The 25337-nt window shown below is 42.9% G+C and overlaps 1 protein-coding gene and 1 long non-coding RNA gene across 5 annotated transcripts in view; one reads left to right on the plus strand and one right to left on the minus strand.

The window, feature by feature from the left end:
* LOC310901789 overlaps nt 1-25337 on the minus strand; it is a 58498-nt gene that overhangs the window by 27587 nt on the left and 5574 nt on the right. For all 3 annotated transcript variants that reach the window (XR_014586158.1, XR_014586159.1, XR_014586160.1), the window contains exon 3: nt 24805-24896. This is a non-coding gene — a long non-coding RNA (uncharacterized lncRNA). The remainder of the gene's footprint in view (nt 1-24804; nt 24897-25337) is intronic.
* On the plus strand, nt 1764-20435 carry MYL1 (myosin light chain 1). Of its 2 annotated transcripts, none has more exons than XM_083841538.1 (7): nt 1764-2018; nt 13077-13104; nt 16251-16394; nt 17958-18131; nt 18626-18703; nt 19223-19275; nt 20111-20435. In XM_083841538.1, the coding sequence occupies exons 1-6, from the start codon at nt 1887-1889 to the stop codon at nt 19249-19251; spliced, it is 585 nt and encodes a 194-aa protein (XP_083697664.1). In that variant the 5' UTR covers nt 1764-1886; the 3' UTR covers nt 19252-19275; nt 20111-20435. The 2 variants fall into 2 exon arrangements, with proteins under 2 accessions (XP_083697664.1, XP_083697665.1); XM_083841539.1 differs by lacking the exons at nt 1764-2018; nt 13077-13104 and adding exons at nt 11960-12030; nt 12804-12828.

Raw genomic sequence — 25337 nt, forward strand, 5'->3', positions numbered from 1 at the left:
AGGGGCACACCACACACGCTCCCAGGGATGCCTTGGGACACATCCAAGCTCACCCACAGCACCTTGTCCCAAGAAACATGACAGGATCCAAATCCTTAACCTGGCTGATAAAATAAGGACCTGCCACCCACTTCCTTCTTTGCACTTGTTCATCTTCCCACCTGATCAATATACAATTATTTTGTGGCAGCTCCTCACAAAATCTCCTTTCCTGGTGGCCATCTCCCATCTTAGGCCACAGTGTGCAGAGCCAGCAGTAAATTCATGCTTCATTTCTGGGAGCCTATCTTCCTTAGTTTAACAAATATTTGATGGTGGCTTTCAGGATTATTTCATTGCAAACCTCAGGTGACCGCAGAAATTACTGGACTGTCACTGTTTTTTCCAATTAAAGTTCTCATAGGTGTAGAGATGCATTAAAAAAAAATAATCGGATTTCCAACTAAGTTACATCTCCAGGATCCATTTCTGCTGGTGGATTTTGCAAAAGTTTGGTTTGTGCAGTGTAGGACAACAGCATCACCCAAAGGCCGTTGAGCTCTGAATTTCTAAACACTTGCAGAGCACAGTTCACAAAACTAATAATGGCCTCACCAAAAGCCTTGCACTCAGGAGACTGAAGAGTGAATGGAAGAGAGACTGCTGGACAAGGGAAGAGTAAAGAGCAGCCCTGCATTTCTCTGCAGATCTCAACCATGCAGATCTCAACCATACAGACCAGAGAAACCAGGTTTGAAAGTCAGAAGCTGCTTTGTTGTGCTGAGAAGAGCCTGGTGAAAACAAAGCCACCTCCTGCTGAAAGCTGCATCTTCCATCGAGAGCACGGGGAGCAGGGAGGCCCATCAGGAGACTGTGGAGTAGGAGAAACAGACATAGGATGGGCAACCAAACAAGGTGACAACAGAAATGCCTCCTGTGCCTGACGGCTAGTTTCCGATTATAACTACTTTATGAAAAGGAAACCTTTTGTGAGGGAAAACACTGCATCCAGCTGATCTCCAGTCTATTGCGGGCTCAGCTTATCCAAAGAAACGGGAAAAAAAAGATCAAAGGAAAAAATTAAAGGAAGCAATTTTCAATTTTAAACAGGGTCTTAATGTGATAGAAAGGAAGTCAGAGCAGCTGAGAAATGCCCAGGGTTTGGAGAGACGCCTTGGTTGAAGGCACTGCGGTGTTTTCCATATTTGTCTGCTTTATTTTTAAACACCCAGAGCCTTTGCTTGATCAACACTTCCTCGTAAAAGAAGGAAGCAGAGGAGGAGTGCAGGGCTTTGGGGAGAGAGGCAAATGAGGCTGGAAATTGATGATCTTCCCAGCCATGAAAGTCAAATTCCTGCTTGAAACCAAACCCTCCTGGAGCACTACGCAGGCATGGGGGAGAAGGGGAGGGGAGGGAAGGAGAGAATATTTATTACTTCAGCAGAACTGAAGTTCTGATGAGAAAAAAGGACCAGTCAACCCATGTCTGAATGTCAACAGCAGATCTGAAGCTGGGTTTGTCATGTATCCCCTCCAATTTCCATACATTCAAAAAAAAAAGAAAATGCAGGGAAGGTGGCTGGGGTTTTTTAAGAGGGGTGTGGGGGAAGCCACTGAGGTCCCTTGATCTTATGAAGCCCTGAACTCTTATATTCCATTTATAGCCCGAGCTGGAATGACATCCCCCTCGATTAGCAAGCTGTCCAATCCAGCTGCATGTGTCAGGACTGTACAAGGCACTAAGTGAAATATATATATGCCCTTTTAGATTTTAGCACATTGGGTCCACCCCTAGGGCACAGGCTGTAGCTCATTCTGACCACTGCTTCTCTCCCAGGAATCACTTTTAAGGGGTTTTTAAACTTTTTTGGGGGGTTACCTTTACTCTCAAGTTTAAGCAACACAAAATGGCACCAAAGAAGGACGTAAAGAAACCAGCAGCAGCCGCAGCACCAGCACCAGCACCCGCACCCGCACCAGCACCAGCACCGGCGCCTGCTAAACCCAAAGAACCAGCAATTGATCTCAAGAGCATCAAGGTAATGGATGAACGTGTGCTGATCGCTGACCCTGAGCGCTCCCAAAGGGGAAAGTTAGCAGAGTCCTTGCTGAAACCAGCAGGGAAGCATTGTGTGTGTTTGTTTCCTGCTTGGGGACTGTGGTGAAATGAATGAGTAACCCCCCCGGTGATGGATTTCTTGATCTGCCTGAGCTTTCGGTTGTTTTAGTAGCTGGAGGGATGTGAGGCATGGCGCATGATTTAACACAAGAATGAAGCCTGGTGATTTCAAACATATTGTAGAAGGTGGCCCTCAGAACATTTTACCAAAACAATATCAGTCTGACCTGTTTTGTAAAGCTGAATTTTAAAGTTCCACCAAAAAAATCCTCAACTCCAAAACCCTGACCTAAGTGCATGAGAGCTGGAAAGGGTTACTGAAACGTGAAATGAAATGTTTTCCCATAGCATGATACTAATACCAGATGTTATTTTGTAGTTTCCCCTCAAATTTATTTCCAAGTTTTTGCAAATACCTGATAACCCTTTGGCCATGTGTTCTGAGATCAGCACTCCGTATCTTTAAAAGCAAAGATGAAAAGGATTTGCCAATTTCATCTATTTTCATTCTCTTTGCACAACAAACATTGAGAGAGACCCATGAGCTAGAAAGCCAAGAAGGGAAGCATTTCAAGTGATTTCCCCTCATCTTTTCATGTTTACTCAAAATTTGAAATTTGCTTCATATTGAAAGTAACCAAGAAAAGATTTGCAGAGGTTTCCCTTGACCGCACGTCCATTGGAACTTGCACTGAATCGAGACTTTGCATGCCATCTGACATCACCAATTGCTGCCTTGACCCTTGAAAGAGAATTCCTCAATTTCCTTCAAAGGAAAATTCTCTATTTAGAAAGAGCAGAGGGAGGTTAAGCAGTTAAAGAGATGAAGGGACAGACCCACTTCTCTGGGCATGACTATACATAGTTATTCTCCACCTACCTGACAAGCTGATTGGTCCCAGGACCAGTTTGCTGAATGCTGCATAAGGAATCATGCCTACTAGGAAGAAAAGAAGGAGTACAAGGTCTCCTAATAGGACCTACTCATTTTAATTTCATGATGAACTCTGCTTCAGGTACCTTAGTACATACAGTCTGTCACCCATACAGTCCCAGGATTGTGACCCATTTTGTACAATTTCTTGAAGTTTTCTCTTTCACCACTAGTAGCCAGTCCCTTGCTGAAAGGGCACGTAGTTTCTCATAAGACTGAAGCTGAACTCACTGGCAAAGCAAAACCAAGAGCAAGAGGGGGTGGAAAAAGACACTGAAATATTTAGAGTGATCTTAGTCAAGGCTACAAAGAAAGCCAACTGTTTTTGAGAATACCGTCTGAAAATTAGATTAGACCTCACATTTCACCCATCTCCAGAGATGAAGGGGAACGCAAGCTAGATTGCCTACTAAATAATTTAATATGATTTGATAGCTCTCTGTGTCCAGTTCATTAGGAGAAAATAGAATTTTCAACTCCAGTGATCCCAGCTAATCTATCTTTACATAAATAGACTTAACAGTATACTACCCGCTGAAAAATGGCTGGCTGCAGTCTGAGGCATCTCCGTGGTTCAGTACAACCCGCTCCTTTACCCAGACAGCTCTCTGTCACAGCAGGATACGTATACAGGTAGCCAAGAGAACGCTCTGGGTTTTTCATGTTGGGACTGAGAAAAGATAGCCTTCCTAAATTCTTTCTTTTGAAAGATAACATCAGACACTATTCTTCCTCTCTGAAGTGCAGAAAAACCTGGGCTGAGTAAGACAAAACTATTCTCTTACCATTAGCGGAAGCATATAAGCATTACCATTTTTATTTGCAAATGAGTAAAGCTATGAGCGGCACGATGGATAGTGCAGGGCTGCCCTGCAATGTGCTGGGTGGCACAGCCCCTGCCCCACGTGCTTGTCAGCGTTGTACATCCCTCTATGAGCATCCCCTCTGCTCTTCATCCTAACCTCACAAAGCAAGGGCCAGGAAGCCTCGAGGCACTGCAAGGAGGGACGGAGTCCCCCAGCAGTGAGGTGTCCACCCAACCACACAGCAGTCACCACAGGATGATGTAGGAGCCCATGGTGCCTGTGAGAGTGACATGTCCCCTCTGTCCCCAGCCTTCCCCTCTTACCTGAGCCTCCACAGCAGGCCAGGGCTGCCCAGGTAGACCGTGGCACCTCCAGGGCTGGCTCTTTGGGAAGATACCAGGAACAACCACAGCACCTTTGACACAGCCTTGGAACAGGAGCAGGGGCTGGAAAACCTCCTGAGGTCCCAGCCAGCCACCCTGGGCTACCCACCTGCATTCTTTGAGACCTCAGGCAGTGATGGGAAATAGCATCCTCCTCTAAACAATTTGCTTGGGAGATGTACGTGGCAGAGTCAGGAATCAAAATTCACGTTTTCTGAGTTTCAGCTCAATCCCTTCTTTAGCATTAATTAATCCTGATTCCTTCCAGTTGGCCAGGAAAGCATCAGCACAAGAAAAAGCAGAGCACCATTTCCAGCAAAAATCTGGAGCCAAAGAGTACTTAAAGCTAAGCTTCTGACCAGGACTCTCAGTAAACAATCCAAGTCCTGGGGCTCTTTGCACTGATCTACCAGTCAAAGCCTCCAGCCCTCCCAACAAGTCCCTTTCCAAACAGACTCCCCTGTGCTCACCAGGGGAATTAGCAGCCATACTGCAGCTTGCTGCTAACAAGGGATTCCTGGGAACACCAAGCTGTGGGGCCGGTGATAATCTGGGGAGTCACAAAGCAGGCAGATGCACAGAAAAGCTTCCGTAATTTTTACAAAAGTTCCCCCAAGCTCCTTCCATCTCTCACAGCTGGAGCAGGTAAGAGTAGAGCTGCCTAATCAGGGTACAGCAGCTAACTAAGCCAAATTTGGCAGTGTACTTCATTTCAATTGGCATCCGGGATAATATTCTCTAGAACAAACAAGAAAGAGGTTTAGCAATATGACGGGGGATTCTTTTGGGGGCACCCCTCCCCTTGGATGCCCTGCTTGGTCTGCCTTCAAGGAATATGGTTTTGGGCCTCTTAGGGCGCATGCTTTGATAGCCAGCCCTATTTATGAAGTTTCAAGCTGGGTTCTTGCAAAAGCAGGCACCCCAAAATCATCTGGCATCCTCAGAACTGATAGACCTTTCACCCTCTCTCATCAATATTGTCTGTTCTTTCTCCCCCCTCCACTCTAAATTAACCAAATTAAAGCAAATCTTTGGTGATTTCCTAGCAGCTAGTACAAGATTTTCTATTTTTGAGCACCACCTATTGACTCCAGCGCTCAGTAACAGGAATACCAGACTGCTAAAGACTCAAATCTAAACTCAGCCCTTTATCACCTCACCTCACCGTAACCAGGACAGGAAGGGAATCAAGGCAAAGACTGGGAGGAGGAGGAATTTGTCTCGATGTGGAAAATTAAGAGACCCTTTTTCCTCCTACTCAAGAAAACAAAACTGAGAAGTTACCTTGTACAAACCTTTCCAGCCTTAATTTATATTTCCAATTTTCCTTATCACTTTTGCATCCTGGGACTTGAATGTCAGGTACACAGGTCAACAGTTAAATCATAACTGACAGGAGAAGAACAGGGTGATGGACACAATGGAGCGTTACCAACTGGACTTTAACAGGAACCAACAACAATTAAGATATAAATGATCATTTGGGTCATTTTGTTAAGAGGCCCCTGGATTTTTTTTATTTTTTACTTAAAACTGTAGGAAGGGCATTTTTACAAAAGGTAGCTCGTTTGTTTTGTCAGCTTTTTTCTCCCATGCACACCTAAGCAAGAAACTCTGAGCTGATGAACAGCACTACTATGGGACACTTACGATAAGGATTTCTCATGTGTTGGGTTTTGCAGCAGAGGCGGGGAGAAATGCCTAAACGTTATACTGTCCAAATCAGAAGCAGGTAGAGAGGGTTTGTTGTGTTCAACTTTGTCCATATCACCAACACAAAGAGTGTGCTTTTGCTGTTTTTTTTGCTGGAAATCTAAGGGCCCTGCCCAGCACATGCAACACGTCATTGGACCAAACCCAGCCTCACAGCATTGGCCATCAGGCTTTGGGATCTGGAGATGCTGAGCTCAGTGCTTTGTAGGCTCCTGCTCTGCAGAAGGTGACCTGAATACACAGTGTTACACCAGGCCCTTTGCTTAAAAGGGTACACCTGAGGGTCCTTGCAAATACCCGTGGTATAAGTGACGCTTGTTTGGTACAAGAGGCTTCCCACACTGCTGCTTTCAAGATGAAATTCCATGGACATGGACCAATTATGCTAATGCCTGTTGCAGATAAACTACCTATATCCGCAGGGGAAAGTAATTCAGAGCTATCCACTAGTAAAGACTTGCTAAGGCCTCGTGCAACCGCGTGATGCATGATAGAGCCTGCTGCACGGAAAACAAACCTGTGTGATTGTTTTGCTTTTAAATATGGAGCTCTTAAGGCTGTAAAAAGTTTCTTCAAACGTCCTAACTTTTATTACGTTTACTACTCAAGGAGGTCACCTCTGAACAGGCATTGCGTTGGATATAACCAGAGAGAGGTAATGTCCCTGAATGCACTGACAGAAAGCTGCTGGGCTGGAGGGCAAGCAGGACTGCAAATGTCAGCTGAAGTGCCCAGAGCGACTACACTGCAGACAAGCTCCTTGTGAACCTGCACAGTGAGAACAGGAAGGTTAGCAGGAGCTGTGCTCATAGCACTAAAGGCTTTCTTGGGAACTGGCAGGTTCTTGGCTGAAGTTTTTGGCGCAGGCCTCTAGGTTATGCCAGATCCAACCCCAGTGATGACTCCAGAAAGATTCTTTAGGACGGACATACCTGCTGGACAAGGTCACCAGTCCCAAGCGCCCTTCAGGCAGGACAGAGACGAACACAAATATGACTTTGCCTGGAGAGATGTACAAGTGCCTACCTGACCATCCAGGCCAGCTTCCTCCTATCACTTTGACTGCTGAGACACAGCAGCATTCGGGATCCACTCCAGAGCAGCCCCAGCCACCATTCAGGAAGTTTTCTTTACAAATTTTTCAGAACTTTGCCTCCTTTTTTTTTTCCTCCTTTTCCTCCTAAAGCGCTAAGCAAGGAGTCCCTCAGAAGTAGAAATTTCCCCATATATTTTAGCAGACACGTTCTTACAGCTGCTAAAGTGAAAAATGGTTTGAAAAGCAATGATTTTTGGCAGGACTAATTCTTAGTAATTCACAGCTTTGACAGTATTTAAAAGATACCTATAGCCTTTGGAGGGTCTGGAGAGTGACAAAATTTGGTAGAAACAATGGAATTCAGAGAAAATTACAGAGAGAGTAGCATCTCAAAAGCTCACTTAGAGTACTTTCTAGTGCTAACATGGTACAGACTTTCTCCCATCACCAGATAAACTGAAAGAACCTAACAGTATTTATAAAACAGTTTTAAACCCCTCAGTGCACAGAGAGATCATTACAGATAGCAACAAGATATTTGAGTTTATCTTACATAAGGTAAGAAGAAGGTGACTAATTTAGCCAGTGACAAGTAAAGAAAGAAGTTGCCTGTAAGGAGATATGAAACAGACAAAATAGGAATTTGCCCCTGGTTCCTTGAGGCTTTATTACATCTTACACCCACTGCCAAAAAGTGCTTCCAGCTGGCTGCTTTACTGCATAACATTTAAATGTCAAGTAGCAAGAGTTTAAAATAATGTTAATACTCTACCACTGCCACTGGGAGGCATGTTAAAACAAGGGATCCCTCGAACAGCAGAGCTCCAGAGCCTCACATTTCCTTGCACATCCCCTCACTGAGGCACATTCATGCAAAACTAAATGCAATTAGAAAAGGGACATGCTAACAAATGAGCACATCTGAGTATCCTTCCCCCTGTAAAGCCAATACAATCTGTGCAAAATTGTATTATCAGCAGCTGCAGCACATTTCACTCCCAGGCATTTCAGAAGGGCACATTTAATTAACTGCCAAGGTTCATCTAAAAGTTTTTGCCTAACTGTAAAGTTGCAAACTAAAGTCAGCAAACCAGGAAGTTACCCAGAGTACTTGGAAAGGGAAAAAATAATCGAATTCATGTGTGTTAAGTCCATTAAACTAAGAGATTTTGAACTATTCTTCCAAACCTTGTAGTATCTCGTTTCTTTCCCATATATTAGCAGTGTTCATCTTTATTCTTTCTTCTATTATATTTTCAGGCAGTTTCATTCTCAAAACCTGCATTTAGCGTTTCTTTGCCTTCTAAAAGACATGAGGCTAAATCCATCAGGCTGCTGCTTCTTTCTTATACAAGAAGCAGCCTCTATGAAATCTACAGCATTGATTGCACCAGTTACTGAACCAGGGTGAGGGTCAGCACAACAACTGCCTGCTTTCCAGTGGGGTTTGAGAGTTCTGCAATCCTGCATTGCAGACATCGGTCATGTCTGCTAGAAAATACATGCATCTGTATTAATCAAGGAGCAGGCAGTAGTGGTGAGCAGACACTACGTGAACTACAGTAGGCACAATCCTAGCTATATCCACCCAGATTTAAAGGAAATCCTTTAAGACCTGTATAAACTGCTAAACATATAACAGGCATCCTCAGGGACTCTCTGATATTCCCCCCTCTGATTTTCCAAGACATCCAATGAATTCTCAGTCTCTTCTATGGAGACAGCACCTTGAACTATCTGGGGGCCCTCTAATCAAATCCCAGCTAAAATGATTCTCTTCTCTGTAACTCACCCAAAGGGTACCAAGCAGATGGAGCATCTTTAGCTTCCAGCAGCATCCTTTCCTGGGACTTTTCACCCTGCCCAGACACAAACCGAGCACAAAGTGACTGTGGCTCAGCACAGCTGTACTTACTGTGCCCACCAGCCCAAACTGGTGAGAACAGCACTACACAACAAAGACCTGGACCAGAGGTCTAGGAACCAGTAATTTTTTGAGAGAAAAGTTAGGAACTACGAAGAATTTGGAAGTGAAGGTTTGGATGGATTGGGTCTTCTGCTTATCTAGTGATAAGGAGTTGCATATAACCCTCTCCACCCTACCCTACATAACTAGGTTCTGGTCAAAACACTTCTAATTTGCAATGAGAGGAATAGAAGGTGGTCATAAGCTATACCTGGAAAAGCATTAACTGAAAAATAAACAGCACTTTTCCTTGGTATAGATATCCTCCTGGATAATAACTTAGTCCATAAGTAAGGGCTGAATCGAGTTAGAGAAATCCAGTTCCTCCTGGTTTTTCCCCTATCTTACAATACGTTTCAACAGAACAAAGTTTACATCATTGGAAGATCTTCCTTTCTACCTTGGGAAATTTTTGAAAGCTTCTTACAGAATCACAAGTCTTACCTTTGACATTTTTTTTTAAAGGAATGATTGTTGCATTTGCTTTACTGAGGGCATTTATAGATGCACTTACTCAAAGCGAGTAGCATTTTAAGCCCCCAACAGACCCTTAAACAGGCTTAAAACCCCCAACAGGCTTAAAACAGGGTGATTCTTAATTCAATTGTATGTGATGTGCCCATGCTAGAAAATTTCTCCCCAGCAAAATTCTGTCTAGGACACTTTTATTTGACAAGTAATGAGATGAAGGGCTTATGTGGTGCACAAGTATTTCCTCATCTAAAACCTGAGCCAAAGTCTCATACAGTCAAGAGTTCAGTTGGCTTATATGGAGACCCCTCTCCATTTATACACACTTGATAAACCATTCAAGCCAGATACTTAATCCAGGTATCAGTTTTCTATATTCAAGACAAATGTGCCCCAATTATTTTCTGGTTGTCATCTAACGTGTTTTGGGATAGGTTTTGTTGTAGCCAACCATAGAGCTGACCAGGAAGTGAAGGTATCAAGAAATGTTTTCTTTGAACCAAAATTCAGTCATGTTCCAGGGGAACATTTTCTAGTTGCCAGCACTGGACAGCGATAGGCTGAGGGAAGGAGGAAAATTCCACAAAAGGCAACACACCGCTTTGACCCAGGCAACATTTCAGCTCTGCCAAAGTCTTTAGAAAGCTTCTCTATTAATGCATCAGGACTGATGGCCAAGATCCATATTAGCTTTCTCACTGCCTGTGCTCCAGCCCCAGGCAGTATTTAATTAGGAGGTCTGAACTGTGCTAAGCCTATGTTGGATAATTCAGACAAAAAACATCAAACATCTTTCCTACACAGCCCCATAGCCATGCTCTGTTCTGAATATGGCCCTGCTCCCACATGATAATAGTAGCAGATAAAAATAGCAGAGGAATCAAAAGTGAAGAACAGAGCAGAGCATTTTTCATGCTCAGTATGTGTTCCACATATTCCCCAAAAATGCAAACAATAATCTGTTTGGACACAGTGTTTTCTAACTAAAATGACTAGCTTGAAAACTTCTTTGCAGTTGTATCTTTAGTTTTTAAGAGGGGAAGTAGGAGGTTAAAGTCTCAAATCTAACTAAATATTTTGATTTATTTTGATTGTTTGGTTTTTTAAAAATGTTAACAGTCTGCTTGGATTGGATTATTTTTTCAGACCACTCAACATACTGAAAAACGCCAAATATTCAAAAAGGTTATGCTTATCTTCAGGGTAACTAAGTGAACTACAGCAGAAAGTTTCTCACTAATCACATTTTATCATTAGAAAAAGAGTGGCAAGTGCACAGCAAAGGAAAAAAAATTAGAGAGGGGATGTGTTTGTAACATGGAGTCTGTTGCTGTCACAACCATTTCCACCCCAGCTTCATGACCCTACTTACCCATTTGAGGTGACAGGGAGCAAGGTTTGGAGCAGTTTTTCTCCCTCTTTTACCACTCGTAGCACCCGTTTGGAGATTGTGATGCAGGCTTAGGAGACGGTACATAATAGGAATTGGTCTTTGCTACTGAAGAAACTGCAGCACCTCCTTCCTCAAACCTATCCTGAAACTCTCCACTTGTAGTCCCAACAGGACACCGTCTGCAACCCAAAAAGCAAGCGCTGCCTTTCCCCGCCATGAACAGTCACCCTTCCAATACCCAAAGCTTTCTGGAGGCCCTTGCTTCCATCACGGCTTCTTCCACATGCCTGTATAACAAAAACCTCTCCAATTCTGACCCCAGCAGCTGCTCTCCTTGCCACACCAGTGAGCTCTGAAGCTGGCACGCTAGTATCCTAACCCAAACACTAGAAGGAGGGTATCCTAAGTGTCCCACTGCCCTGCAAGGTACTTGCACATCAGCTGCAAACCTAGTAATAATATAGCTGGGTCCAAGACACTTGCATAATTTTTTCCTTAGAATCATTCAAAATTTGGAAAACACAATCATCAGAGGAAGCCCTTCAGGGGGGCACTTCAGCAGGTGAATCTTCTGCTCAGTGCCAACACCTGGATTGCACCAAACAAACAAGCAGCAACGCCACTCATCTAATGCAGAGCACCATATTATCCAAAAAAGGGATCGAGAACAGCCCAGGGAAGGTACAAGGAATATGAGTGGTTTCATGGGCTTTGAAACAAGCCCAAAGCACGCCATCCAGCTACACCTAACATGCAACCTGCAGGCTACATGGAAAAACAGCCAGCTGGGCAAAAATGTTGCACCTCTTGCCCCAAGTGCTCCTCAGTTGCTAACTATATAGTTTATTGGAAAAATAGGAGCCTTCCCTAAAGGGAACTCTTGGTAGGCTTGGACAGGGAATATCCCCACTTGATGGTCCGGACCCAGAAATTGCTGACATGATTCAAACTTACTGCTTGCTACTCCCCTGTCCCTCTCCAGCCTCCTAAAAATAGCCGTTGTAAGATGCCCATTGAGGCACGGAGCCTCCTGTCACTTTGCCCTAAGAAAGCTAAAGAACTCACCGAGGGGAGGGGCAGCTTCCTTCTGACACCTAATCCAGGCAATGCCGTCAGCGCCGCCAGATAAATAAGAGGAAGAAAGGCCAGGAAAGCAGGACCACTCTCAGAGACATCTCAGCTAATCCCTCCTGCCCGTCCGCCGCTCTACTTTTCCAACTTTCAATCATGGTGGGTCCACTGGAAAGCTAAAATAGTTAGCAGCAAGCCAGTGTATTTTACATGATTAAATCCAGCTTCTCGCTCAATTTAGTTCTAAGTGGGGAAGATAGACCAAAAGACAACAGCTTAGGTTTGCTTGATTTTCCTCCTCAAGCCTAAAGGACTGTGGGGGGCTTTCCAGTCAGCCTCAAGTTCTGCTCCAGGCAGTGGTAGACGTGTGGCTCCTGCAGCTTCAGACAGAAGGGTTACAGTTTGCTGGTGCTATAAGCATTTTTTTAATCTAATGCAAAAGTGGCAAAGGAAAATAGTAATATTTTTGGTATAAGAAAGTATCATAGTTTAATACTTTATGAAACAATGTACTGTCAAAAGCTAATTGGAAACAAACTTTAAGGGCACGGTTTATTTTCTTTGTTAACGTATAAAAAGCTGCTTGTTAAGCAATATTACTTCAAATGGTCATAATAAAGCAGGTCTACACTAAAACTGTAAGTGACCTGATGGTATATTAACAACTTATATGTTAGTTAAGAGATTTTAGATTGTTATTGCTTCTAGCCACAACCTTGGCTTTTCCCAGGATGCAGATTTTAACAAAACGTTTAAAAATAGACCTGGTGATTCATTTTTATAAGGCAGGTTAGTAGTTTAGGTTGCCAAGGCCTAATTAGGCAAGACAGAAGTGAGACCACTCAGCTACCTTGTGCTATTTGCTTTCTCTCAGTGCATTTTCAGCAGTACTAGCTGTCTCTTTTTTTCTCTCTCTCTCTTCCCAACTGCAGTCCTTCACTCCTGACCAAATTAATGGTAAGTGAAACAAAAATTAAACTTTACCAGGGAGCGGGGGGGGAACGTAATGGCTACTGAATGCTAAGTATTCACCAGTCTTAACAGCTCTTTTGCTACCTGCATTACTTCTGCGCATCTGACAGGCCATATTTTTGCTGTTTTGGAAGATACTCATGGATTGAGCTGGATGCTTTAGAAAACAAGCAGGTTCTCCCCAAGCCCCCCCCTTCCTAAGCTATTTTTTGTGATTGATTTCCTTCCAACAGATCGAGTTCTCCAAGGAGCAACAGGATGGTAAGTTACAAGACAGCCAATGTGTTTTACATGTATGTGAGTTCAGAGAGGAGCTACAGGCTTGAACGTTTAACCTTTACCAAAAGATGAGCTAGGACTTCGGCCAGCACAAGTCACCACACACTTGACTTCAGAAAAACTGTGCTGACTTAAACTGAACAGGAACATGGCCTCAGATTTACATGCAATTTATCTGTGTGCTTACTGTGCAACCCCAACCCAAGCTGAGAAGTTTATGAGCTTGTTTGAGTGGAAATACTGTAGTGTTACCAGCTGTACCTGCTGGACATTTTTCAGCTGTGCTGGCTGTTCAAAAGGATGCTGAAAAGTGGTCTTTATTATAAGCCATGAGTGAAAGAGGCAGATGAAATACAACAGGAGAAAGTGAGTTGAGAATTTACTTTAGCTGTGACTTTATATAAACAGAAGTAGGGGATTCTGCCAACGGCCCACTTGTCACTTTTGCTGAGAGATGCTATGGAAGAGGAAGCAGAGGGGCTGTTTTATTGTAAATATATTTATGAAGCATGGGAATGTTTGGCAAATAAGTGACTTGTGTAAATTGTTGCATATAATGTAATAGGCTGGATATTATGCTGCAATTCTCAAGGACCTTGCTGTATTTCCTGCTGGGGATTTGTTGAGCACCAAGTTGCAAACGTTTTTTTCAATCTATTAGACATGCTGATAAAAAAAATCCTGACATGAGTAGTCCCCCCTGAAGCCCAGGAAATTTAAGCTGAAGCGTTTTAAATACCTTAAAAGATGCAGTTGGGTTATATTAAATAATATACTTTTTAAAGACAACGTCAAAAATTCCCTATCAAGTATAGCAGACCTCACTGTGAACAATGTATTTAGAACAGAAGATACAGGGATTTACTAGAAATCTAGAGGAAGAGGAACAGCTTGAAGTAGCTCTTAAGAGAGCTCGAAACTTCCTGAACATGTCTTCTCTGGGTTACACCATCAAAATCAACAGGGAGAGGTACCGTGCAGCAGGTAGGCACGGAAACCTTCTTCTGGCAGTCCAAACAGTCCTGGTCACAAAGGAAATTAACTTTTTCTTACTTTGTAATTCTGAAAATTTTACAAAAGGGTAGGGAGGGTTTAATAGAGAAATGTCATCAATTCAAAACTATTGGCACATACAACAAAGATTTTTTTTCCACCTTCCCTTCATATGCTATATCTAATGCTATTACGCTGTTTATTAAAGCAAGCAGAGTAGCAATTAATAACCACTTGAGAGAGGGAGGATTTCCCTGGAATAGAGATGTCCCACCCTCAGTAGCTATTTCCATCCACACCAGCTGCTGGGCATTGCCCCCCTTAGAGAGGAATTTTAGATTTGCTTATTCCAGAGGTATAAACTCAGACTGGCTATTAAAAAAAATAAAAAATAGATACTGCAGTGAAGTGCATGCTTGAGACAAAAGTAAAATTTTTTTTTTCTGAGCTGAGGAGCTGTGTTCAGAGCCCAATGAGCATAAACTTCCATGGGATTTACAAAGAAAGAGAAACTCTCCCGCTGACTTTGCTAATAACACACTGGAACTGTTTTATATCTTGCTCTGGCTAAATGTCATGAATGCACCAGATAGAAGATCTGATTGTATGGTATAAATCAGCACAGCTCCATCGACCTCGTCTGCTAGAGCAGGGGCTGATATGAAGCTGGGATATTGTAAGGGGAAGCTCTACACAGATCCAGAAGGCCTTGATTTCATCGTCTGCAATAAAAGCTGTAAGGGGAGAGGGTTAGCAGTGAAGGGTTATAGGTCTCACACATCAAACAGTAAGAAGATTAGTTTCAGATGTATTAGATTACAGCCTAGCAGACTGACATCCTGTATCAGCAGTTTTACTGGGTGCCAGCAACTCCTCCACTAATGCAGTGTATGGATGGCTAGAGCAAGAACCTAAGTACCTCTGTATCATACGTCCCCAGCATAAGATGAATGAGGACATGACTTGATGTGGTTTATTACTTCTAAATCTGCCCTGAAGCACAATGGACATTCCACCTACATGCACTGCAGGACACAAAGGCTCTTGCTAGCTGCTGGGAGAGCATCACAGCCGAGGGAAGGGCATTCAGCTGCTTTACTTGGAGTTAAAACACAGCACTATTAGACACTGCAGTGCAGGAAAAGATCAATACAACGGCACAGACCAAAATGCCCTGGACATATGAGGTTTGAAGATGGCCTTTTAGATAAAAAAAAGAACAAGTCATGGGCTTAAGATATCTTTACTCATTGCAATAAACAGCTTAAAAGGCTTGAAGAATACAGTAAGATGATTAACATGGAGTTTTGTAGCAGAAAATGAAGACAGGTGATGTGTTGAAGGCAACTGCTTGCACTGATTTGTATAGGACAAGTGTCAATACCCCAAAGTCCTTTGTCAGAAGCAAGGGGGAGATAATTGAACTGAAAGCAGCACTAAAAGAAGCAAAGTCTCAAAGTTGTATGCACTGGGAATGTGCCAGAATAAGGCAACACAAAAGTGTTGCCACTGGAAAAAGCTGGACATTCACCCATCTGTAAGAAGCGGGGGCAGACAGGAGAGGGAACAAAGTAGAAGTGTCACTGTAAGGCAGCTTTAAGGAAAAGCAAGAGTAGCAGCATTTGAAATCTACCTTCAAGTTTCCCATTAGTACTGTGTGGTTGAGATGCTGGAATTGCAGGCAGGACCAATGGAAGCAGGCAGATGTTTTCCACTCCTATGTGCTTTGGCAGAAGAGTCCCAGTCCTTGGGCAGGATAAAATGGAGTGGATTATTCAATAACATTTTTACCTTCTACTACCATGTCCTGTAAAGAAACCTGTTCTTGAATGGCAAAGTCTGTAGAAAGCTTATCTTCCTCTGTGCTTGAAATAACTACAGGGTCAATCACAAAGCTACTGATGGTTATTAACGCCAGGAAAGCTACAAAAGGTAGATATAAAAGTTTAAAAATAGTGAAACCAAAATGTCAGAGGGGAAGAGTTTTTCTTGGGACTATGGGTCAAAGATTTCCCTGCTAACTCCCCGGGAGTCGGTGGAACGGTGCCAGGAGACAACAGGCCCACATCTTTGTCCATACAACTTGTCACTGCAGAGCTGTCTGGCTTGACTTAACCACTGTTCTTCCCTTGCAGACTTCAAGGAGGCCTTCCTCCTCTTTGACAGGACTGGTGATGCCAAGATCACCCTGAGCCAGGTCGGTGACATCATCCGGGCGCTGGGGCAGAACCCCACAAATGCTGAGATCAATAAGATCCTGGGCAACCCCAGCAAAGAGGGTGAGTGCCCTGCAGTCTCTTACAGGCCCTTTTTCAAACTGAGGAACTGTAATTAGGCACAGTAGGAGGGAGAAGATTTTTTGCTCCAATAGGGAAGTCAGGTGGGATCTCAAGCAGGAACACATGGAATTTCACCAGTTCCTTTTGAAGGGGACAGTGGTAGCAGGGACTACAGTGCTCAGAAGAAGGAAAGCCATCTCCTTAAGCTACAAGGAAGTCTCTTTTAAGATCACTTTGTTGTCAGCTTGGTGTACATCTAGCATCCACTCATAAGTGCTCACAGTCCATCTGTGTCCCAGACCCCTGCTCCTCAGCTGGGGCTATTTCTAGCAGCAGTCCCTTGCATTAGCCAAGACATGCCCCACGACTGGCAGCCCATGCATATATTTCAGCTGAATGGGGTGGTCTGCTTAAAACTGATACAAGCAGAGACATATTAGGTGTAGGCTGGATGTCTGTTAGTGGCCTTTTACCAGCTGCCACTTTCTATTTCCTTTCCTCCCCCTTTTAGAAATAAAAGTAGTAAGTACTATGGTAATCTTTTAACAAGAGCTTAGGTATGGGACATCCCTGAGTTCACTGAAGCAGTCGCATATTAACATGGGCTAAATCATATCCAAACCCTCACATTTGGCAAAAGAGGCTCTGAGGATTGACTCAGAAGTCCTGAGTTCAGTATTAGCACCAGTGGGAGCACTAAGCAGAGGATTAACACTGAGGTGAGACCATCAAGGTGCTTTAAGTGACTACAGCCATAACTGTCAGGGGTTTTTATGTAGTTGGGTAGCAAAATACTTTCAGTAACAACTCTACATTCAAAAGTCTCTTATGTTTCCATCTATTATATTTCATTCCTGCCCAAATGAAAACTGCTCTTTGCAAAGATACAGGTAAGAAAAAAAAAAAAGTGATCCTTCTGGCAGCATTGCTCTAATAAAAACCACACGGGGAAGGCCTCACTGGAAACCACAGCTTCTGGCTCACAGAAAGAAAGGGGCTAGATGCACTAAGCTTGTGAGACCTTCAGCATCCATACTGAATATGTGGAATATTCATATTCTTCTGGACATTCTTATTCTTAATTAGCTTATTCTTTTGCAAATAGCCTCTGCTTCCACATCCAAGAGAACCCAAAGAGGTCAGTAACATGATGTTGGCAACCCCAGGGGCTTGCCTAAGTCTTAACATCCCACTCTTGTCTTTCCCCACTGCTTGGGGTTCAAGATCCATTTTACCATATTCTGTAGCTCCCACCCATCAAAATCTTTTCAAAGATCAACTCATGCAGCAAGTTTCATTTCTGAAAAAAAACGTGTAAACTTATAAAACCGTGTGAAAAGAGGGCATGAGCAAGTATGTGAAAAAACATATGGATGTGAAAATTAACTCCCATGGTAAGAGGGAAGCCAGATTCCATGCCAAATCCCATGGGAAAGGCTGGAGTAAGCTGGAGAAAGACACGTGCAAGTGAGGTGGGAGGCTTCCCTGCATGCAGCGGTGAATATCCCAAGTGAACACACATTGAAGTGTGTAGTAGCATAGCAACTGGTGCTGTCTTTCCAGAACTGAATGCCAAGAAAATTACTTTTGAAGAGTTCCTGCCCATGCTGCAAGCAGCTGCTAACAACAAGGAACAGGGTACCTATGAAGACTTCGTTGAAGGTCTGCGTGTTTTCGACAAGGAAGGCAACGGCACAGTCATGGGGGCTGAACTCCGTCACGTACTGGCTACGCTGGGTAAGGGATTATCAGCTCTGAACATTAAATTGTTGCTGTTTGAAGGCATGAGAGAAAGGAAAGATGTTCTAACTAGCTTGGAGAGACAGGAAGCTACAAGTCCAGACAAGACTGGGTTTCTGACCTGGGAATCCAAAGGGAAAGGTGATATAAAACACAATAGAAAGCTTAAAAGAAAGGCCTTATTACTTCTAAACTCAAACCAGGTACTAGGAGTCCCTCTTGAGTGATAGAGAGAACAGGCTGTAAACTTCAGTGAAGTAAAGCGCACAAAGAGGATTTGCTGTGTAGTTTCTTCACTGTGTAGAAATAACTATGATTGCTGTGTCTATGTGCATGTACAGAACTTCTAAAGAAAGTTAAAATGAATAAATCTCAGTTCAGCTGTAGGCCTTTGTTAATAACCCAGAAAACAAAGGAAACGTTTGGAAGAGCTGTAGGATCCAGCATCATGTGTCTGTGTAAGAATTAACCAGGATGTATCTGTTCTCCAGGCGAGAAGATGACAGAAGAGGAAGTAGATGAACTGATGAAAGGTCAGGAAGACTCCAATGGCTGCATCAACTACGAGGGTAGGTGTGGGGGTTCACCACCCTCGTCCTACATTTCAGCGCTGCGTCTCATTGCACTTGGCTTTTAACTTCTCCAGCAAATCAGTTCGACAGAGCTACAGCTGAGTTATGTTGAAAGGTTTACGCATGAAAACAAGCATTGCACCACACTTAGCCTGCAGTCACACTGCTGAAAAGGCTAGCTTTGGTCACAGCAGAGAAGGCTACTGCTGTCAGCCCTGGGTCTCTAGACGCTGACTTTCTGTAGAAGAGCTGTAGTGGGGGGAAGTAAACTAACCCATGGCAAATGGCTTTGGCAAAGCACTCAATTTGTCATTTGTCTCATCACACCCAGGCAGAAAGAGAATATGGTTTGTACAATATTTAATTCTTCAAGCTTTCCATCACATTACCAAATCAAATCCGATCAGAAGTGTCTTTTCGACACCATCAGCTCCTGAACAGCTCTTGCTTTTAAGAGTATTTCCCAAATTAGTATTTACTGCTCCTTCTAACCACCACATTCGTATTTTTCCACAGCATTTGTAAAGCACATCTTGTCTGTCTAAGTGGACATCCCCAGATATCAAATGGTAGGTTCTTCTCATTTGCCGTCTTAACCTTGTCTCTTTGCTATGCTTAAAGGCTCCTACAAGTCCATGGTTATAGGCACAGGTTATGAAATCAACATGACACCATCTCCCCAATGATACAATAAAATTAAACTGTTTTCCAAGAGCAAAGAAAACAGGAGTGCTGATTCCTGGGCCTTAATCCCAGCTCCACAACTGGCTGGAAACTGAGGCAGTGTTCAGTGCGTTTTTTCAAATATCTGTACCATGAAAAAACATTCAGTTTACCCATGATCAAAAACACAAACTTAAATATCATCTTAGATTTCTGTTGTCATACAAAATTAGAGTTTGCACTGTGCAAATTGACAGCTTATTTATCCTATAATCACAGAGAACTTCTGTTTAAAGAAAAAACAAGTCTAAGCAACACCTTGTAATATATAGATTACTGTAGAGAGTAGCCTTAATACAGTTGTGAACTACAACAGCTCTTCAAATAAAATGAAGTAATCACCTCAAAAAAGTATTTTAAGTCATGATCAATAGCCAAAAGAAGGCTTCAGAAGTATTTGAGCATTTAGCAGTATTTCTACAAACAGAGGGAAAAACCCCATAACCTTGACATGATTCTCTTTTGTCAACAGAAAAGGCCAGCAGCTCTCTTTAAAGTGCAAAAAGAAATACTATGGGTCTATGGGCTCCTTTGGGTTGTTATTCTATCCTGGGAAAGACAGTCTCAACTTTCATATGAAACAGACACCTCAAGATAGAAATCAAGGGCTCAGTTTGTTATTTTGCAAGTGTTTTTTCAGCCAAAGGTGACTTCAAGTTCAACTCTCTCATTCCTTCCTAGAACAAGTCAAATTTGGAAAGACCAGATGGCACCTAAGATCTGCCCGAGTGAAATTCGTGCTCTGGCAGGCACCATCAACATGGAAACTGCAGAGGACTGGACGATGTGCCTCTAAGCCCACTAATTTCTACCAGTGCATCCATAGGTATTGCCTCTGGGTCACTACACTTCCAAAAACTGAACTTTCATCAAGGCAAGCTAGATGGAAAAACTGCTACCATCCAGCATTCATCCATCCCAAGCATCTCTTTCCATGTTGTTTCCCATGAAACAATGTAATCCATTGGAAAAATAAAGCATCAATAAAACCCTGTGGTCACTTTGAGGCTATAAAGTCTTTTTTTCCCCACCTAAAGCAGTTCAAACCTACTCAAAGCAGAACTCAGCACTTAATTTATTTCTGTATATTGTATTCCACAAAATAAAGTTTTATGAAAAAACATATTTAAACTTTTTCCAGAGGTCACTCTACTTAGTTTGGATGAAAAGGGTTTTCTTGGGGAACTGGCAGAAGGAACAATTAGGGAGCCGCCACCTACATCAGCACTTGATTGTTTTGGGGAGAAGGACACCTGCTAGCTGCCATCAGAGCAGCTCCTGGGGTGGCATCTGCCCTGAGACCCCAGGCAAGACCAACCATGGTGACTCTAAATTGGGGAGCCATGCAGAGCCACCCTTCCTGGCAAAATCTCCTCCTTAATACTACGACAGTGGGTCCACACCACAATTTGGAAGGGATCCTAGCTACCTGCGGTATTTGTAGTCTTATGGACAAGTGGAACAGCAGCTGCCCATACAGGCTCTGTACTGGGGGAACCAACCCCATGGCTGTAACCCCCCAGGCCTGGGAGTAACCAGCTCTCAGGGCTGTATTGTTACCCACACCTCCCTGCCCTAAGCATAGCTCCTTGCTCCTTTCCTTGAGTGTTCCCAAAACTGCCTTACCCTCCTTTCTGAGGGTCAGCTTGTTCCATAAAAATCCGGCTTAGCCTTATTAAGTTACCCAAGAACCATAATTCAAGAGCCAACAGGTGCTGCAAGGGCAGCTGGCATGAGAATAAGCCACAGCACAACCAGTGAAGCAGCAGCTGCATCTTTTCCAAGGCTTCCCAGAAAAAGTCTCCCACTTAAACCCTCAACATGCTGGCAGATGGGGCCAAGAGAGACCCAGAGATAAGCCCTGCCCAGAGACCTATGCCAACAGGTAGTTTACAGGTGGTTGCTTCGTGCACAGTGGGAAAAACCCTTGATAGAAAGGAAAAAAAAAAAAGGCGGTGGTTGCTTAGCCTGTCCTAAAAAGGTAAGGAAAAAGGCATGAGATGCATTAACCAAACTATTTATAGGGCCTCAGCCTGAAGGAAGTTTCTCAAGGGACTGCTGGACACCCTTCTGTTTTTGAACATACTGCATAGACACATGTCCTGTGTGCTTCCTCCTTCCAAGAAAACCATAGATCTCAATTGCTGGGAAAGCAAATAAAAAACGAAACAACACTTCACCATTTACATTGTCAGTCTCCTTCTGATGCTTCCCTGCTACACTATCCCAACATGCAGTCACATAGCCAGCCCAGTCCAGGGTTGGACACGGCCTGAAGAACCAGAATTCCCATCATTCATTCCTCTCTGAATTGCAAGTTCATTTAACTTTTCAGATATTTGGGGCCCAACCCCAGAATAGTAGCAGAATGGGATGACTTCTCATTTGTGGAGAAATAGGCTGGATTAAGCCACCCATTTAAAAAAAACATTTCATATTTTTAAAACTGTCCCATGTTATGAGACATAACCAGCTTGACAGTATTTCTCTGAACTCTAATTGCAAGCAATCAAGACAACGTCACCTACATTACTCCACTACAGTAAGATCAGAGCAGAAATAATTTTCCGATAAAACAGATGAAGATAAAGAGAATACTCCTTTCCCACTAAACAGTCTGAGCGTTAAGGTATTTCTCTGAGCTACACAGGAAATGGATTTTTATGATAGAGTTTTGGTAGTTAGAAGTTCCCCATCCCAAACATAAACAATTATTTGTAAAAAAAAAAAAGTTCATATTCTGATAAGACAACATTTGGGGGTTATATTCATTCAGCCATTTATAAAGAAAGACCCACTCCTTAAATAGTAGCCTCTTCCAGCTAATGACAGCTTCAACCAGCCACTCTCATTCAACCATAATGACAACAACAAGAAAACTGTTACTACAACTTCAAATGAAAACAAGATGTTTTGACAATTTAAGGAAAAAAAGATTTTTGAGAGAAAGCACAAACCCAGACCACTCAGTTTTAATTCCATTGATAAACCCCATCCCAAAAGGTACCCAACCTGAAAGCACAACTTGGAAATGCATAAAAAGCTCTAGTGTGTTTTTTTATGAGCTGCTGAACCTTCTGCTTTGCCTCAAAACAATTTATAAAGTTAAACTTCTTGATTCGACCTACTGCCCACATGCTAGTAACCCCTGCATTGCTCAGAGCTCTAATCCTGGGGGATGCTCCTGAAAAAAAAGGCCTCCTCTCCTTATTTTTTGCTCCCTGAGGAAAGATGTGCCCAGCACAAGCAGCACCATGCTGCATTCCCATATAGAACATGCTTGCACAGTGCCGAGCTCCTCAGCTCCTCCTCACCCCACAGAGAGAGACCGGAGACCCCAGCAGCTGGGGAAGGCTGCCCTGCATCTGCTCAGGCTCCAAACGGAAAGAATAATTCTCAGTCCCGGTCATCTGACACCTCTTGCTATCATTGCATTTGCTTTGTATTTTAAATAGAACATTGTTAATGAACATACTTTCCATTACTCAAAGCAGTCGAGTTTAACTCCTCAGGAGCAGGGCTAGATCCCAAGGGAAAGGTCAAGCTGCAAAATGCTGGTCCTTGATACGCAGCAGTACACAGGGTGACCGACACTGCAGAGCTGGCACCATACAAAACCAAGGCAGAAAGTGCAGAACAACTGAGGAAAGGTAGCTCCAACACATGCCACCATGGAAAACCCAATGAGGAAGTTCCGCATAGGCATCTTCCTTCTGGCAGAAAAATTTGGCTGTCCACATCACTGAGCCCACCCAACTTTCACACCCACCCTCTCTACATTAGTGTTAAGAGGTGTTAAGAAGCCACAGCATGTACAAGGCTCCTGACTGAACAAAGTCCTCTAACGTAACCCACCCAGGGATGTAAACCTGATCCCCCATAGCAATATTTTCCTTTTTCCACACAGCTCTCCTTCTACAGTATTTCATACCATAATTACAAGATCATTCCACTTCAGCAGGTTTTCAAACTAATCTCAGTTTTTCAACTGAACAGGTTCAGTCTTTTTCCAAGCAGTATCTTGTTGTCCATGTAGCCCTGACGTAGCTTAAACCTGCATCCTTCTTACAGCAGGGAGGCTGACTTTTATAAGGGTACAAGGAAGGGCTTAAGTGTGTCATGAAAAAAGAACAGTTCCTTAGTAACCTATTATTTCTCATTTATTTTATCATGAAGAATGCCACGCTTCCTCATCTACCCAGGTACTTACACTTATTTCAGAATGAAGACTGAAACATTGCTGAAGATACAGGATTTCACTCTCACATCTACCTTCTAGATTAATTGGCACAGCATATATCAGACCACAGTTTATTAGAGCATTAAACTGAACTTTCCATTACCAAAATCTGTGGTTTGGGAGGATGGTATAGATTAGCCCATAAACATTTCATTTCTTCACCAATGTAGTGATGATAGGCAGCAGCACTCCAAATCAAACTGTTTGTTGTAAAAGAAAGGCTATTGCCAATCCTCTGGAAAGGATTTGCACTAAGAAATGTACAAGGGAGATTGATAGAAAGCAATAAAAACATGTGCACGTATTTCCTTAGCAGCATGAAAAGTATTACAAGATGGATAGTTCATGCTGATTAAAAGAAACAGCCATGGTAATTGGTATTCATAATTATACTCTAAAGTATATACAAAAATGCAAAGTGGTTTAGAGACTCGCTTCCCAAAGCAAGCAAGGTTTCCAGACTGTTTTCCAGACTTCCTGGTGCTCCATAATAATAAAATGTCTCTTTTCTTTGAGGAGAAGCTCCTCTTCCCAAGCTCTCAACCCCCATTAAACTCTTTCCCCCCCAGGGCTTGGGCAGACACAAGCCCTGTTGAATCTCAAAAACCCTAACAAAAGTAACAGAAAATTATCTCTCTTCCCAGGTAAAAGGAATTTATTGCTTCCTACACTCTAGTAACAGAGGACATGCATACCCTAAACCGCACATCACTCCATAAACAGCATATATGTTAACACGCACCATACACCTGGTACCCAGGGGAAACCAGGGATGTGCGTTTTAGGCTCTGTCCTTTAGTTGTTACGCTTCTTAGGTCTACCAAACTGGAGTCAGAAAAACAAAATAAGTTTTATCTTATCTTCCCAAGTATCAGCCCTCCAGATTGCTTGCTCAAGAAAGAGTTTTCTTTAGGTCTTTGTGAAACAAAAAAGGACTCATTTTTTACTCCATGCTATACTAAACACTATCATTTTTCAAGCTGTTCTCCACACAAATGACAGCGCTTATTTACCACCTCATTAATTTAAAAAGTGGTTTCAGTTCAAAATTTGTCATCTGTAATGCTCCTGCATATACGAAAAGTTAAGTTTGGTTTTAATCAACAACAAACATTTCTGCCTTTGTTTAACTTACAAGGCTTCTTCTGCTCTATTCCTTCATAATTCAGTACCATCACTGATCTTCTGAGTGAGGGCTGATGTTATTATTGTATCTTTTGCACCTCCCTGGCAAAATAAAAACCAGCAATTAGATGAACCATATAGGTCACATCACATATATCAAGAACAATTTAAAAAGAGCAGGAGTTACCTACCTTTTGACAAGTTCGCTAAGGTTCTGTAACAAGCCAAACAAATAACAGAGATCAATACTTACACAAGCTCAGATTACAGCCCTACAATCATAAAATAACCCTACTAACCGCTCCAGAGCAATGCAACCATCCCATTATACCTTTCTGCAATCTCTAAACACAACACCTACACCTATGTGAGACTGGTGCTCAGCTGACTGAGGTTCTTAAAAGCTGTGAAATATCTGTTAAAGAAATCCTTTGTTCCCCAGTGTATGTTAAAGTGATGACATTAATTTATCCAGGTCTGTAGGAGCCTCCATCACCCCAGTTCTGACAGGTTCTGCACTACTCCATTAAACACAGACCGACT

The sequence above is a fragment of the Anser anser genome (genome assembly GCF_964211835.1).
Source record: "Anser anser genome assembly, chromosome: 6".
Lineage (NCBI taxonomy): Eukaryota > Metazoa > Chordata > Aves > Anseriformes > Anatidae > Anser > Anser anser.